At 31.8% G+C, this 16,402-nt stretch overlaps 1 protein-coding gene across 1 annotated transcript in view; it reads right to left on the reverse strand.

The window, feature by feature from the left end:
• BDZ99DRAFT_489245 (uncharacterized protein) overlaps positions 1 to 2,625 on the reverse strand; it is a gene marked incomplete at both ends in the record, with an annotated part of 3,351 nt that extends 726 nt beyond the window's left edge. Inside the window, 6 exons of the mRNA XM_033722972.1 lie at positions 35 to 413; positions 582 to 682; positions 722 to 804; positions 916 to 1,091; positions 1,191 to 1,317; positions 2,572 to 2,625. Coding sequence (XP_033574525.1) covers positions 35 to 413; positions 582 to 682; positions 722 to 804; positions 916 to 1,091; positions 1,191 to 1,317; positions 2,572 to 2,625 — 920 coding nt within the window. The remainder of the gene's footprint in view (positions 1 to 34; positions 414 to 581; positions 683 to 721; positions 805 to 915; positions 1,092 to 1,190; positions 1,318 to 2,571) is intronic.
• Positions 2,626 to 16,402: the final 13,777 nt, after the last annotated feature.

Consider the following 16,402-nt stretch of genomic DNA (forward strand, 5'->3'; position numbering starts at 1 on the left):
GGAGGTATGGCCCTCGAGCACGCTGCGGCACGACCCTGTAGCCGCCTCCCACACCCGCACCGTGTTGTCGTCCGAGGCGGACGCGACCAGCTGGCCGTCTGGCGAGAAGGCGACGGCGCTGACCCAGGAGGTATGGCCCTCGAGCACGCTGCGGCACGACCCCGTGGCCGCCTCCCACACCCGCACCGTCTTGTCGCTCGAGGCGGACGCGACCAGCTGGCCGTCTGGTGAGAAGGCGACGGCGCTGACGCAGTCGGTATGGCCCTCGAGCACGCTGCGGCAAGCATCCCAGTCGTCCTCCCGTTTTGACAATAACTTAATCCACCCTGGCATTTCGTCTACAAAAGCCTTCCGTACTATACTTGCTTCTGGGGTAAATACAAGAGCTAAGGAATATATTTGTAGAGGAGCATCTTAGAGTATATGTCGAAATCGAAGAGTAAATTGTTAAGCGTCTTGGAGAAGTGCAGAAAGAGCATTGTTTAATGCCTGTATTGCATATTAGCGAAATAATACAGTGCTAGAAAAAAGTAGAAGCCTTACCTCAACTAGCGTAGAAAGTGTTGCTAGCAAGGAAACACATTTATTCGTCTCTCCGATTAGACTTATCGCTTCGAGCCAGTAAAGGAAGTGTTTTTGGAGGAATATATCTGCAGTGGCCTTGTCGCTAACAAGACGCTGGCTTTGCTTGAGGTGATACACCTAGTAGCGGCAAGCGTACTGCAATTCTGGCGACAGATAGCTCTTAATTATTCCTTTATCAACCTTACTTCTCAGAGTCCCAGGCTCTAGGTCGCAAATATTCTGTTATAGGCCGTTTGGCTCAGCCATAAGTTAAAGGCAATAGGACGCTAGCTCCTCGTGTCTTGCTCTTTCGTCCACCCAAAACAGGCTCTTCTAATTCGACATATTAACCAGGAACTCGTGGAACAACAAGTGCAGGGGGCGTACGGGCGCATTATCGCGGTCTGGTATATTTAGAATAGAGTATAGAAAGTCTAATCGATAGTTAATATTATTCTTAGCCTTTCCTAAAAGGTGCGCAAGTAAAGTAATAGAGAAAGGACTTTCTAAAACTATAATACTCCTAACTATATTTTAGAACTTTCTAGAAAGCTTTATTTTCTCCTTTTTATCTTAAGTTATAAAGAGTAACTCTAGAATAGAAAGGTATATTATACTAAGCTTACTTATATCTTCTATTTTATAGCTAAGGATGTTCTTTAGACGCCTTCTAGGATTTCTAGTAAGTTTTTCTATAAAATAATAAACTATAGCTGTAAAAATAAACAGAAGCACTACTATATTTACTAGTGTCTAGATATGCTTTTTTCCAGGCCATTCTAATAAAAGAGAGCGCTTTTTTCTTATCCTAGTAAGCTCGGTCTCGATATAAACGCGTATATTATATTAAATTATTTACTTTACAACTTTATACAGAATAATATCTTTAAATATACTGTTAGGCAATTATTTAAATCCCAGGCGGATATGCAGTTCTAGTCGGCTTATTATAAAAACCCGCAATAATACCACTTTAAAATCCCTTATTCGCGAAAGAAGCTAGAGAATTACTTATATATTACTATCTCGCTCGCATTTATTTAACGCGTTTATTATAATAAGTAGTACTAAGGCTAGTAAATACGCCACTTCTAAAAGTAGATAGAGGATTAGCTTCTTAAATTAATCCTTTAGAGCCTTCTTAGATATAGCTGGATTAGCTTTAATCGCCTTTTTAATTCTAGGTCCTAACCCTAATATATAATAAGCCAGCTGTATAGTAATAGTAGTAAAGAATTAAGTAGTATTCCTGCGCTCCCCCTCGCCTTATTTAAAGAAGAAGCTGGCTCCTAGTTATTAGTAGTTGGCAAAGGTCCGGGCAACTGTATAAGTAATTATAGACTTTCCTGTTCCTGCCGCGCTGTTTAGCCAAAATATTAGTTTGCTGTTTTTATTATTTGCCTAGTAGTATATATAACGCAGCAACTTAATACAGGTGTTTAGAAGGTATATTAAATTATATTCTTCTATATAAAAGTTAAAGGAAGCGCCTTTAGTAGTAGGTAATAACAGCGTATTAGTTTTCTAGTTAACGCGAAGAATAAGGGCCCTGGAATATTTTTTATTAGCCTATACTTACCTTTAAAAGTATACTACTTACGTCTAATTAACTTAAAGTATAAGGCTAAAAGTGTTGCTATAGTTCTTAAGATTTTAAACCGCCTTTTCTACCTCCTTACTTATAAATAGCTATTTTAAGGCTTAAAAACCAAGTTTACTTATTGCTTTTCGGCGTCCGCTGGGCTTAAAATTAACCTTAAGTTTATTCTTAAGGTCTTACAACTACTAGTAATATTCCTTAAGTAACTCTAGTAACTTATATATAGAAGGGAGCTGTAATCCTTATTTATTTATAAGCTATTAAAGCTTTTTAAAAACTTTTTTAATATTAGTAACTTTTTATTAGAGGCGTCTAATATCCCTCTTCGCGTACTTCGCGGCGACTAAGTACTAGAAGCAGAGCAACGCGACCTTAGCGGATATATTAACAACAGCTATTACGCTTACTGCTCCGGAAAGGCCATCTATAATACGGCGCGCGGTCCGAGGTGCAGCGGACATAGTAGTTCTGTAGAAGCTCCGGCATAGATTTGCAAGGCTGTAACACTGTTATATAGGTGTGAAATATATTGCCGTTTATCTTAAGCGCGGCGGGGCTAAAAAGGCTGCAGCGGCTAAAGGTTATATATTAGGTTAGTTTCGCTAGTTAAGAAAAAGGCCTGCTAAGCTACAGATTTATTAGCTATAGTATATAAATTACGCTAGAGGGCTTATATAAAACGTGCGCGGTAATAGCGGGCTGCAATATTAAGAACTGTAAGAGATTTGCACCCCTATTCTACTGCAGATAATTAAGTCTATAAGTATATTTTTTTAAGTTCCGGAGCCCTAGAAAGATAATTAAGAAAGCTAGTACTTTAAAAATCTAAAAATATTTAGCTAAGGCAAATTTACACTACTAGGTTTATCCGTGCAAAGTAGTCTATAAAGCGTTTTAGTAGAAGCACTTAGTATACTAATACAGGGTATTAGTTAATTACTATTAGTTTTATATTCTTTGCTATAGCGCTTTTCTAGAAGCGTCTATAAATAGTTATATACTAGCTATTATTAGAAGCTAGGCTGTGCGCGCTTATATTATACTAGCTATATCTATTATACCTTTCCTATTACTATAATTATTAATATAGACCGAGCTAGCTAGGTACTATTATAAAGCCTTCCTCTAGGTATATATAGAATATATACCGCTCTATTAAAAAGTAGTAATATTCCTATCTCCACGCTTTACTATTATAACCACGGATAACGCTTAAGAAAGGAACTGGCCTAAAGCTAGTAATACCTTACCCTAGAAGAAGAAAAAGCCCTTATTAAGTTTCTATTGCTAATATCTAAGCTCGGGCACCCGGTATAAGTTAAGTTTATGCGTGCGCTAGTATTTTATATTGCCTAAAATCGGTTTTTAAATAAACTAATTAAGCTCCTAGGAATAAACTAGCCGCGGCTTTTCTAGAAACGCTATCTAGAACTTAAAGCAAGGCGAATAAAGGCTATTAACTAGAAATAACATAATAGCTATATATATAATAAGGTTATAGAGTGGTTTAAAGTAGTTAGCTAAGTACTAGAAAATCTAGCTATTATACCAGAAAATTGCTATAATATAAATAAGACAGGAGTCCTGCTAAGTATACTTAGCTTTATTAGAGTTCTTATAGATAAGAACAATATATAAAACTATAGAGGCGCGGGTGTAAAGCGGATAATAGTAACTACTATTAAGTGTATTAGTGCTAATAGCAGATCGCTGCTACCTTTTATAATCTAGCTAGCTTTAACGCACTAAAGTAACTAGACTACCTTCCTAACCCCTAGATAGTATTATAGATATCCGAAAACGGATATAATAACTTAAAGATTAGTTTAGAGTGGCTTACGCGTGTTTTTAATTTTTAAACTAGAGTATTAGCTAATAGGAAACTATAAATACTTATATATAATAGCTTCGGGACCTATAAAACCCTAGAAATTTTAGAGTTTTGCTTTTAGAATAATATTATCCTATATTATCTCCCCTTTTATACCTTCTATAAGCTCTAACCCTATAATATTAGAGTCTTCGCTTTATTAAAAACAGCCTATCGCAACCAGGTTAAACAACTAAATTAAGGAGGTATAGATAAAATTAGTAAGAAGTATTTTACCTCTCTATATAAGCCTGCACAGAATAGAGTATTAACTAAAAGAAATATTATAGCTAGGTAGGCTATAACTAAGATATTTCTATTTAATCCAAAGAGGGTACTTAAAAGAATATAAAGGCCCCTAGCTAAACTTACTATTCTAAGGGCTAATAATAAGGCGCTAAAATCTAGTCTATAAAATAAAGTACGGTAAGTTTCTATAACGCCGGTAATGCTAGTAATAATAGAGGCTTTTATATTACTGCAAAATCTAATTAAACAGGATACTTATACGCTTAATAAGACGAGCTAATAGCTTCTATAAAGGTATATACAGAAAATAGCAAGTGCTGCTTAAATTTCCTTTACTAAATATACCCTTTTTCGGGATCTAAATCGATTTATATATAAAATAAATAATAAAGCAAAAGTTTACCAATTAACCTAGTTAATAGTACTAGGAAAGGCGAAAGTAATAAGTTATAACAACCTAAAGGCGGTATAAGCAAAGCGTAATATAAAAGATAAAGCTATTATAAGCAACGAAAAACGCGGCTATAAGCGTAAGGGTCCTCCGCTAGAAATAGAGGCAGAGGCAGGGGCAGAGGCAGAGGTAGAGGCAGATCTATTAGTTCTAAAGGATAAAGTAATATAGATAAGTAAAGTAGAGCCTACTTATATAAATATTATAGAAGTACTATAGAAAGTACTAGTAGTAAGGATGTATTAATATAGCTAGTAATACTATTTAACTAGCGTAAATTTATTTTACGCTAGGATTATTGCAGGTTATATTTTAAAATATAATAATATTAAGCAAATATTACTGCAAGATATATTAAAAGTAAAGTATAGCTATAGGCGTAACTAACCGCCTAGATAGCTACACGCCTAGCTTAATATATTACACGTTAATTATATTATAATAATTATATAAGATATATATTATAATTATACTAATAGGGGTGGCAATCTTATATATAATTGCGCGCTACAGCAAATATAAGGCTAATAGTAATATTCTGGAATTTTAGTAAGCTTCTATAGGTTAGATAACACTATTTATTTATATTATACGGTAGCAGAAGCTTAATAGTAGTATTATAGGGAAGGAACTCTATTTCGCTAGAAAAAAAGGCTTTATATAAATCGGCTGGGAGGCGATAATATATAACATATTTTTTAGTTAGAAGGGGTTATAGATATTAAGAAATAGCTATAGTATATAACCTATAAAAAGTTGTCGCGAATTTAAATAAATATATAGATTTTAAGTTGCTTAAAGTTAAAGTACCCCTTATATTTCTTAGCGCAGGGTGTTTCTTAACCTGCAGTAACGGACGTTAGTTAGTTAGATTATAACTTTATATATATAGGTATTTCCAGCTATATAGATTTAGTATGCGTGGTATATATAGTTATAAAGCTTAATAGGTGCGGGGTTATACACGTTAAGCTACGCGGTATATTAAGCTATATACCTTCTAGGGCCTAAGAAGTTATATATAAAAGATAGGGTGTAGGCGCTATATAGAGGGAGGAAGCTTAAGCTTATAGGCTTATAAGCCTACGGCTTTAAGAATTTTATAAAAACCTAGGAACTTGTTATTAAGTTTTTTATATAGGCGCTTAGTTTAAATATTCTTAAATAAAAGAAGAATAAGCTGCCCTTTTATAAAGTACTTTAGTAAGCGTGCGCAGTTATAGTACTTTTACTAAAGCTCCTAAGTATACTTAAGGTTTTTTATAGCCGCGTCGCGTGCGTTTTATATATAAAGGAGATGCGCGTTAGCTCTCTATATATTCTTAGAAGAGGGATTAGAAAATACGGTATTAATTTCTTTAGGAAGGTTACCCTGCCAGTCGGACTTAGGTACGCTGTTAGGGAAAATCGGTTGTACACCGTAGGCTAATTTAATAGGGGTGAACTTAGAGATAGAAAAGAACCCCTATATAATAATATAGGTTGAATTATAATTTTAGTATTTCTTTTAATAAATTATATATATTAGTATTTATAAACGCCGACGTAATAATAAATACTTAAGTTTAATATTATCTACTTTCTATTCTCTACTTTTTCTATACTCTACTCTCCACTCTCCCTGCATATACCTAGCGCCTTATCCGGCTGCGACTCTAGCAGCCTGTAAACTCTTCTCCCGGCGTTTAACTCCGCTGTTATCCGCGGATAGCTTAACAACCAGCCAGCCTCGAATAGTCGGTCCTAAAAGCGCAAGGCATCCCTATAAGCACCGCAACGTAAGCAACGTTAACCGCTCCAGCCTGCGCATAAGAATATAAGCTATTGCTTACCGCGGCGGCCGGATAAAGAATAATAGTTTAGGCAAGCTTATAAAAATAATATTTTATTAGATAAAGGTAATAAAGATAATATAACAACGCGACAACGCTAAAGCTAATAAGGTGCGGTCGACAGCCGACCTAGCCGCCGCTAGATCTAGCTATATTTCCCGCGCGCCGCCTTCTAGATAATATTGCCCTGTTTAGCTTAGTTAACCTTATATACTTCTTTTAACCTGCTTACTTTACTTTACCTGCTCCGCTGCGCTGCATAATATATAGTAGCTGAAATTCTTCCTTAATCTGCTATAATACGCGATTAAGCCCCGCTGCTATAATACTATATTTTGTCTGAACTTGCTCTATATTATTTTATTTTGCACAGTTTTACTGCGTTAAAACCCGCTCTTCCTTTTAGCTCGCCGTTTAGCTTACTACCCTCTGCAGGTAAAGCGCTAGTACCCCTAATTAAGCGCGCCTAAATTAAAGTCGGGGTTAAAGGTTAAAGGTTGCTTATACTCCTAAGCGCTCTTATATACCCTTATTAAAGGGACGCGCAGTTAAAGCTAAGTATCTAGCAGCTTTTAGCGTTAGATTAGCTCCTTACTAATATAAAAAGCGATTTACTAGTAGGTTATTAAAAGTCGCCTGGAACTTTAATAACGTAGGCGTTATATATTAGAATATTAGCGGAGGCGCTAAAAGTAGATAGGTCTTTAGGCGTATTTAAAAATATATTACCGGGCCTTTCTATTTTTAAAGGGAGATAGGGTGTTAGTAAGGTGCTGTTTACTAGGCTAGTAATAAATATCTAGGTAGAACTATAAAAAGTACTATAACGCCCTATAGTAATAAATTAGAAGCCTTAGCTTACTAAAAGCCTGTTAGAAAGCCTTATAGAAGTCGCGGAGCTCTACGCGGTTATTAGTATAAGTATAGCAGGTATAGCAGGCACCTTTACTATAGAACTGCTTAGATTAGCCTTTTAAATATTATTGCTTTATAGTATTAACCTTTAAATAATATAATAATTCCGCTCCTAGTTATACTAATAGCCTACTAATAATATTTAGTGTTACCTATAGTTAGCGATAAAGATAAAAAACTAAACTAAAAGTTATTTTATATATAATTACGTAAAGTAATAGGTTAAGAGCTAGCAGGTATTAGTAAGATACTTTATATATATTATATACATGCCTTTTAAAATACTTTTTGCCACTAAGTTCCGCAGAATATCTAGGATACTTATATTTAAAGTTTTTCTAATACTTAGGCTTTTTAAAGTAGGTGTCTATATACTTATTAAGAACATCTTTTCGCCGTCTATAGCGTATTTATTATCTGTACAGGAGCTTAGTATCGCCTATATAAATAAGGTATACTAGGTAGGAAAGCTCTATAGGAAATAGGCGCTGGCCAGCCTTATTTTTATTAGCCGCAAATATGTATTCTTCTTTTTTATAAGCTTAACTTATTTATAAGTTAAAGCAACTAAAAATCGGGCCTTTATCCTGGCTATTATTTAGGGCCTTCTATCGCTTGCTCTTAATAGATAGCTTAATAATTTCAAAGATAAAAAAATTCGGCTTATTTCTTTTTAAAGCTTTAGGCTAATAAGTTTTTTATTAATAATAAAGCCTAGCTATAGCAGAGATAAAGTTAATATAAGTATTATAGGTTTTAAACGGCTTAAAGAGCATACTAGTAATAGTGGCCCGCTCTCGAATTTTAAAGTTAGCGACCGGGAGGGTTAGAACCTTAGTCGCCGGCTTCCTGCTTAGCTGCCTAGCTATCTTAATTATATTAACCAAGTTATAGAAATTGTAAATAGCTTTATCTACTTATTTTCGCCTTAAAGTATTATATATTTTAGTAATCTATTTTTTACAGTTCTTATACTACTTATATAGTTCGGTTCCTTTACCTTTTATAATAGAATAGTACTTTTAAAAATAAAGCTCTTTTATATATTCTATATATTTATTATAAAGCGCTATAAGCTTAGGATTATTCTGGACCTTTTCTAGCTAGCTGTTATTAAGGTCCGCCGGTGCGTGTTAATCCCGTAATAAACCTATCCTTACAACGGATTTAATAAGGAGATTTTTAGAAGGACTTCTAAAATAGATGGCCTGAAAATAGCGTGCAATATACGTTAGAGTATAGTACTTTTTATATATACTGCCAAAATAGCCTATATTTTAGTTCCGCTCTGCCTTAGTTATATTGCCTGGCGGATTCTAATAGTATTAGTATAGGAAAGAAGAAAGGACTTTAGGAAATTACTTTTATAATTAATATTCCTGCCTGAAGCTTATTATAGCTAATATAGCTCTAATACTACTTTAAAGCCTGCAACACGCCCTAATTATATAAATATATCCTAATACTTTATATATAGGAATATTTTATTTTTTAAAATTTTAACACCTCTAGTTATATACTTAGCGTTGCAGAAAAAGGGCCGATTTAATACTTTATAGTCCTAATTAATATAAAGCACGTTGTAGTAGGCCGGTATAACTAGGTTAAAGATCTCTTAAACGCTCTTAAACTTATTCCGGAACGCGTTTTAGCTAACGCTAATAGATAAAATATGTGAAATAATATAGAACGCAGGAAGTTCTTTAAGATGGAATATATATTTCTTCCTATAGTAGTAGAAGTAGTTAGCGAGATATATTATAGTATATATTATACAACTTATAGTTTCCTATTTTTCTCCTTGTTTTTAATATGCTTAAGGTTTATATTTGCAGCAATTATAGTCTTAGTAGGGTCTTTAAAACTGCGTACTACTATAATTTTAATATCTTTAAATAATAGCGCTATATTACTACCTTTATTGCTTACACTTTTAATAAGTGCTCCTAGTTTTATAGCTGTTGCTGCGCTAAAAAAAAGAAAAAGTAAAATCTAGACTTAAATAAAGCTATAAAAAGGTTTAGTATTATCTACCTAGAGGGCGTAGAGAATAGCGTAAAGGTTCTGGATAAATATAGTATACTTTTCCTTTTCTAATTTATTAAGCTTAAGGCTTAGGATCTACTTTTATAGCTATTAGTCTAGCTTTATAAGAAGAGTATATAGCTAGAACTTATATTATAAATATTAGTAAGGATATTACTGTTTATCTTATAGCTTATAAGGTCTATATAGCATATGCTAATTTGTTTCTAATAGGTCTATATTAAGCTCTCCTTCTTAATTCGAAAATATTTCTTCTGCTAGCGGAGATATGCTTTAAACACCTTTAAATTGCATTTACGCAGCTAGTTCTCTAGGTTTTTTTTAGTTGTTTTTTAAATCTTTAGGCAGTACCTAGTTTACAGCAATTAGAGGGTGTAATAATAAGCTTATAGGAATTTTTATAATTTACCTCTCCTAGAATTCGCCTTCCCTTTTCTATAGTTTCTGGGTATAAAAAGTATAGTTCGGTTTCGCGGGTCCGTTCTCCCCTAACTTAGTAATATCTTTTAGTATTTCCTTAGCTTTAGAGTCTAATTCTATATCTAATCCTATATCTAACTCTATATCCGACTTTATATCTAACTCTATATCTAATTCCGTATCTAGATCTATATCTAGATCTAGGTAGATATCTAGGTCCGAGTATAAGTTCGAGCAGTCCGAGTTGTATTTAGTAAAGTTTAAGTCCGGACCTAGGCTTATATAGGGAGGTAAGTATAGGTTTTAATTTAATATAGTTTTTAGATTCACGGCCCTGGTAGCTAGCGCTCTTATTACTTTTAAAACTAGAGCCGTTTTAATTGCTATACCGCTAACTTTATATTATTATGCTAGTCTAGCGGGTATATAAGTAGTTAGAGTTAGAAGAGAGGACGTAGTCTAGTAATAATAAGTTTGCTAAACAGGTAAGTTAAGTATTATAGATAAGGATTAAATCGCCGGAGAAGAAGTAGAATAAAGATAGTATAGAGGGAAAGAAAAAGGAAGTGGAATAAGGATAGTAAAGGAAAAGAGGGCGAAGAGAGAGAGAGAGAGAGAGAGGAAGTGGAATAAGGATAGTAAAGAAAGAAAAAAAAAGGAAGTGGAATAAAGATAGTATAGGGGGAAAGAGAAAGGAAGTAGAATAAAAATAGCAAAGGGAGAGAGGGCAAAAAAAGAAAGAGAAAGAAAGAGGAAGTAGAATAAGAATAGTAAAGAAAGAAAGAGAAAGGAAGTAGAATAAAAATAGTGTAGGGGGAAAAAAAAAGGAAGTAGAATAAGAATAGTAAAGGGAGAGAGGGCGAAGAAAGAGAGAAAGAAAAAGGAAGTAGAATAAGGATAGTAAAGGGAGAAAGAGAAAGGAAGTAGAATAAGGATAGTAAAGGGAGAGAGAGGAGGAAGAGGATAAGCAGGCTATTTCCTTAAGTTAACGCTAGCCTTTTTATATAGGCTGTGCTATTGTTAAATTAATATAAGCGCCGACAAGCTTTGCTAAAGCTTATATGCCGTTTCTTAGCCCCTCTAGAATAATAGGGTAGGAAGTACTTAAGCGAACAGAGCTTTAAAGCGGCGATATAACAGGGTCTAAGTAAGGTGAAAACGCTACTAAAAGCGGCGGCCACAGCCCTTCTAAAATAGATGCATTTCCACTACTATATATATTTAAATAGATATATATTAGATGGTTTTTATACCTATTTTAATAGTTGTTCCTCTATTTTAGTAATATAGTTCGTTATTATTATCGTCTAGTTAAAGGCCTTTAAACGGCTATAACGCTATTACTAGCTCTATTATACCTTAAGCATCTACTCTACTTACTATAATATAGGAGCAGGTTTATAGCACCGCCTTATATAAGCTGCTTATTAGGCTTATAGTGCCTAAGGCGTATATATATATAAGGGGGAAGGTTTAGTATAAAAATAACTTTATAAGTATTATAGGCGTTGCTATTATAGGTGCTTCTATTATAAATAGGTTAGCTATCCTTTTTACTATTTAGCTTTCGGGCCGCTCTCCGGGCGTTAAAAAAATCCTTTTTATCTTATTCTTTATATTAGATCTAAAGCTAGTTTTAATAGAAAACTATATTATTTATATTTTTCTATTTAGTAGCTTTTTTTAGTAAAAGGTGTTTAAAAAGGTTTTTATAAAGTATTTTATAGAAATAGCAGTTGCGTATTTATAGGCTAGGGCTAGAGTACTTATATTTAAGGCTGTTAAGAATAGTATTAAGGCGCTAGATAAAGTTACTAGTATTTTTATTACGTTGCTATTATATACTAGGGCTGTTTAGTTTATTAAAAAGTTAGTTAGTATAAATAGTAGGCTATTCCTTAAATATAGTATTAAAGTTCTTAAAAAGATCTATTAGTAATTAATAGGGTTCTATAGATATTAGTAAGCCTTAGTTCTTAATAGCTTCTAGTACTTAACCTTTATAATAGCTAACTATAAGCTATATCTAGGTAAGTATAGTAGGGTATTACTTTTTATTTACTTATATAAGAAAGAAAAAATAATTCTTCTATATTTTATACTTATAGTAACCTTTCTTAAAGTTCTATAGTAGGGTCTACTTTTAGCAGCAGCTATTAAAAGTGCTGTATAGTAGTTATTAAAAGCTAAAAAAGCCTTATCCGCTAGGTCTACTATATAAATTAGGGTTATTTCCTTCTAGTGCGCCTGCTATAGTAAATTATTATAAAGAAAGTTAATCCTACTAATAGGTATACAGGTTAATAGTAATAGAAGGGGTAGAGCAGTGCAGTTAGTAGTTATTATTATTATTAAGACTGTTATAATTGCTATTTTAAAATAGGGCTAGCTAATAGTTATAATAGAGGTGTTATATTTATATTTATAAGGGCGCCCTAGTTTCTAAATTAGGCTTTAAATTAAAGTTACTAAAAACTTAGCTAAAAATAATACTAGGGTATTTTATTTTCTTATAGAGTAAATTAGTTATATAGGCGGTAAACGGCCTGTCTAATAGTAAGTTTTCTAGTTATTTTCTACTATAATAAAAAAACTCCTAATTAGCTAGAATAGGCTGTTCGCTAAATTAAGCAAGACCTTAGTAAAGGGGATAAAGCTAGGCGCGCAGGCTATTATTTATTTTATTTATAATACTAGGCGTATAGGCTATTATTAATACTATTATACGCGGACTATAGTTTCTATATAATATAATAGTAAAATAGGGTTAACGCTAGGTATATAGGCTATTATTAATACTATATACGTAGACTATAGTCTTTATACTTATAATAGTAAAGGTATAATACTAGGCGCGTAGGCTGTTATTAATACTATATACGCAGACTATAGTCTCTATACTTATAATAGTAAAGGTATAATACTAAGCGTGTAGGCTGTTATTAATACTATATATACAGACTATAGTTTCTATACTTATAATAGTAAAAGTATAATACTAGGCGTATAGGCTGTTATTAATACTATATATATAGACTATAGTTTCTATACTTATAATAGTAAAGGTATAATACTAGGCGTATAGGCTGTTATTAATACTATATACGCAGATTATAGTTTCTATACTTTTAATAGTAAATAGTAGAAGGTAAAAACTTCGCGTGTAGGTAAAGCTATTAAATTAGTAAGGACTTTCTAGAGTACTGTTACTACTTTTCTATTATAAAAGCCCTCCGGACGCTGGTATAGTTAAAAGGTTTATTACTTAGCTCTGCGTAGGGAGTTAAATTACTTTATTAGGGGCTATACTTATAGTACTGCTAATAGGTTTTTCCGTTATATAGGTAATAGCTTAACTATATAGGCAATAGTTAATTATAAAAGCGCGCTCTATTATAAAGAAAAAATTTCTAGGTTGCTTCTATTACTCCCGGAAGCTAAAAGGGTATTTATCTTATATTAGGGCTTAAGGTTAGAATCGAAATAAGTTGTATTAATATTAATAAAAAATAAATATAAAAAAGGAAAAGGTTTCTAGGTTTAACGCTGTTATAAACTAAAGGTTAGAGCAATATTAATCCGTTCCGCGGAGCCCTAATTATATAACTATCGGGCACGTGTTATATAAATAAACGTATAGCTATAATATAAAGAGTTCCTTTATACTAGAAAAAATATAAAAATCTATTATATAGAACTTTATAGTTAAGCTACTATAGTCTACTAAACCTATAATAGGTATAAAGTATAATATAATACTAGTAATTATAGACTAATTAACTAAGTATACCTACTTTATCCCTTACTAAAAAGTATTAATAGCAAAAGATCTAGCCTATATATTTTTAAAGTATATTATTAGCAACTATAGGCTACTTTAGGAGATAATTTTAGACTAAAATAAGCTTTTTATATTAAAATTCTGGCAGACCCTTACTATATAACTAGGAATAAAGTATAAGCTTTCTATAGTATTTTACCCCTAAATAGACAGGTAAATAGAAAAACTTAATTAGACTTTAGAATAGTACCTATAATACTATATTAATTATAGGCAGGATAATTAGGTATTACTACTACTAATAGCCTAGTTTGCCTATAATAGCGTATCTATAGAAATAATAAAGGTATTACCCTTTTTTACAAATTATAGTTTTAATTTAAAGGCGTATTAAAAACCCTAACTTAATAGTATAAGAGCCTAAAAAGCACTACTATTAGTTAAAAATATTAAAAAGCTATAAAGGCAGCTTTTAATAAATATCTAATTCCTAAAGCTAAGGTTAGTAAGATATTATAACTAATACCGGAGTATTACACTAACCTTTAAAAGGGGGGATAAAGTCTACCTACTCTGCAAAAATATTAAAATAAAATAACTAAGTATAAAGTTAGACTATATTAAAATTAGACTATTTAAAATATAGAATATTATTAGCCTAGTAAACTATAAGCTTAGGCTACCTAATAGGATAAAAATACACCCGGTTTTCTATATATTGCTACTAAAACCCGCACTACCTAATACTAAGCTAGAAAATAATACTAAGCTAGAAAATAATATTAAGGTCGATAATAATAATAAATATAAAGTTAAGCAAATCCTAGATTTCTAATAGTATAGTTAGTAAAAGAAGTACCTAATTAAGTGGAAAAAATATAGCACCTTAGAAAATATATAGAAACCGGTTAAAAGTTTAGTAAACTATTAGGAACTCCTGCAGTAGTTTTACCGCCAGAATCCGGAATAGCCTAGAATAATAGTAATATTACACTAGCTAGCTAGGAAAAATCTAATAGATTAAAGAACTAGATATTTTAAAGAAAGGCGAGGCTTTCCTTTTAATATACTCTTATTCTTTCTACTTAGCCTTTTTCTAGTTATTTTTTTTAAGCTTTTCTAGAGTTTTAAAGCTATAATATATTATCTTTTTCCTATACTTATACAGTAATTTCTTTTCGGAATCTAGGTAATTAAGCTTTACTATAGCCGCCTTTAAAACTATATAAGTTTTTAACTTTTTATAATAAAGTTTATTTTTTTTACAGGATAGTTTTTACCCTATAAAGGTTAGCAGAAAAATAGATATATATAATAGTAGACTATACTAACTTATAGGCAGACGCTAAGATACCGGTAATATTATAGTTTAATTATTGCGCCTGTATACAGGCTATATAACAATTAGAGTTAAATATAAAAACTATATATAATAAACCCTAAAACTTACACCAGGAATAAGGTATAACTTTTAAACTAGACGTGTTAATATAATCTATAAGTATAAAACAGCTTTCTTATTTCTTAGCTTTTATATTAAATATTATAAAAGAAAAAATAGAATAGTATAATAACAGCCTAATAAATAGGGTATTACTAGCTATTTATCTAAGACCCTACTATAGAAGTACTTTCGGGCTAAAAGCCTTAAAAAGGAAAGTAAGTATTATAACCTATAATATAAACCACCTAAGCGTAAAGGCACTTATAAAACTAAGTAAATAAATTAAACTAATTATAAAGGACTAGGTTATAAAACTAAAAAGGTTATATATTAAATATATAAATATCCTAGATTCCCCTATAGACTGCTAGTAAATAGGAATAATCTAAGAATAAAATATTATAAGAATAAGGCTATATAATAGCTTAAGGGGCTTAAGGCTATAAGCTAGAAAAGCGCTTAAAAAGCTTAAGGCTATAAGCTAGAAAAACGCTTAAAGGGCTTAAGGTAGTAAGCTAGATAAGTAAATAGGTTTCTTAGAATAAAACTTTTATATATAAAAACGCTTTTTTATATAAATAGGAACTTTATATTTAACTTAAGACTTTAATACTACTTATTAGAAGTAATAACCCTGTTTTATACCTAAGATTAATTTTACCTTACCTTTTAAAGACTATTACACCCTAATAATAACTTAACCTATACCCTGCCTTAGTATATAATACTTAGAAGGTATAGAAAAAACAACCTATTATATTATAATAGAAGTTTTAATATATAATAACTTTAGTGCTATATATAGCACCTATCTAGAAGCCGGTTTTATCTATATTTTATATATTCTTATTATCTATATTATATAAAGTCTTAGCCTTTATATAGTTATTAAAAAAGTATTATACCCGGTTAGGATTATTATTAGTAAGTACGCGCTTAAGCTTAAAAAACTATATATAGCAGGACTATAGCTTATTATTACGTATAAGGAATTAATATATTTATTACTAGCTAAAAAGATTAAGGTATATATATTAAAAAAGTAGTCCGGTCTTTTAATATAGTACTATTATTACTATTATACGGATAACTCGGTACCTATATAGGAATCCAGCCTCTATAAGGTATATATAATATTAAATATTTAAAGCCTTACTTACTAGAAAGACTTTATATTAATTAGTATACGCAATTTTATAAAAATTTATTTTTCCGAAAAGGCGATTCCGA

Source organism: Mytilinidion resinicola (genome assembly GCF_010093595.1).
Source record: "Mytilinidion resinicola strain CBS 304.34 unplaced genomic scaffold BDZ99scaffold_13, whole genome shotgun sequence".
Taxonomy (NCBI): domain Eukaryota; kingdom Fungi; phylum Ascomycota; class Dothideomycetes; order Mytilinidiales; family Mytilinidiaceae; genus Mytilinidion; species Mytilinidion resinicola.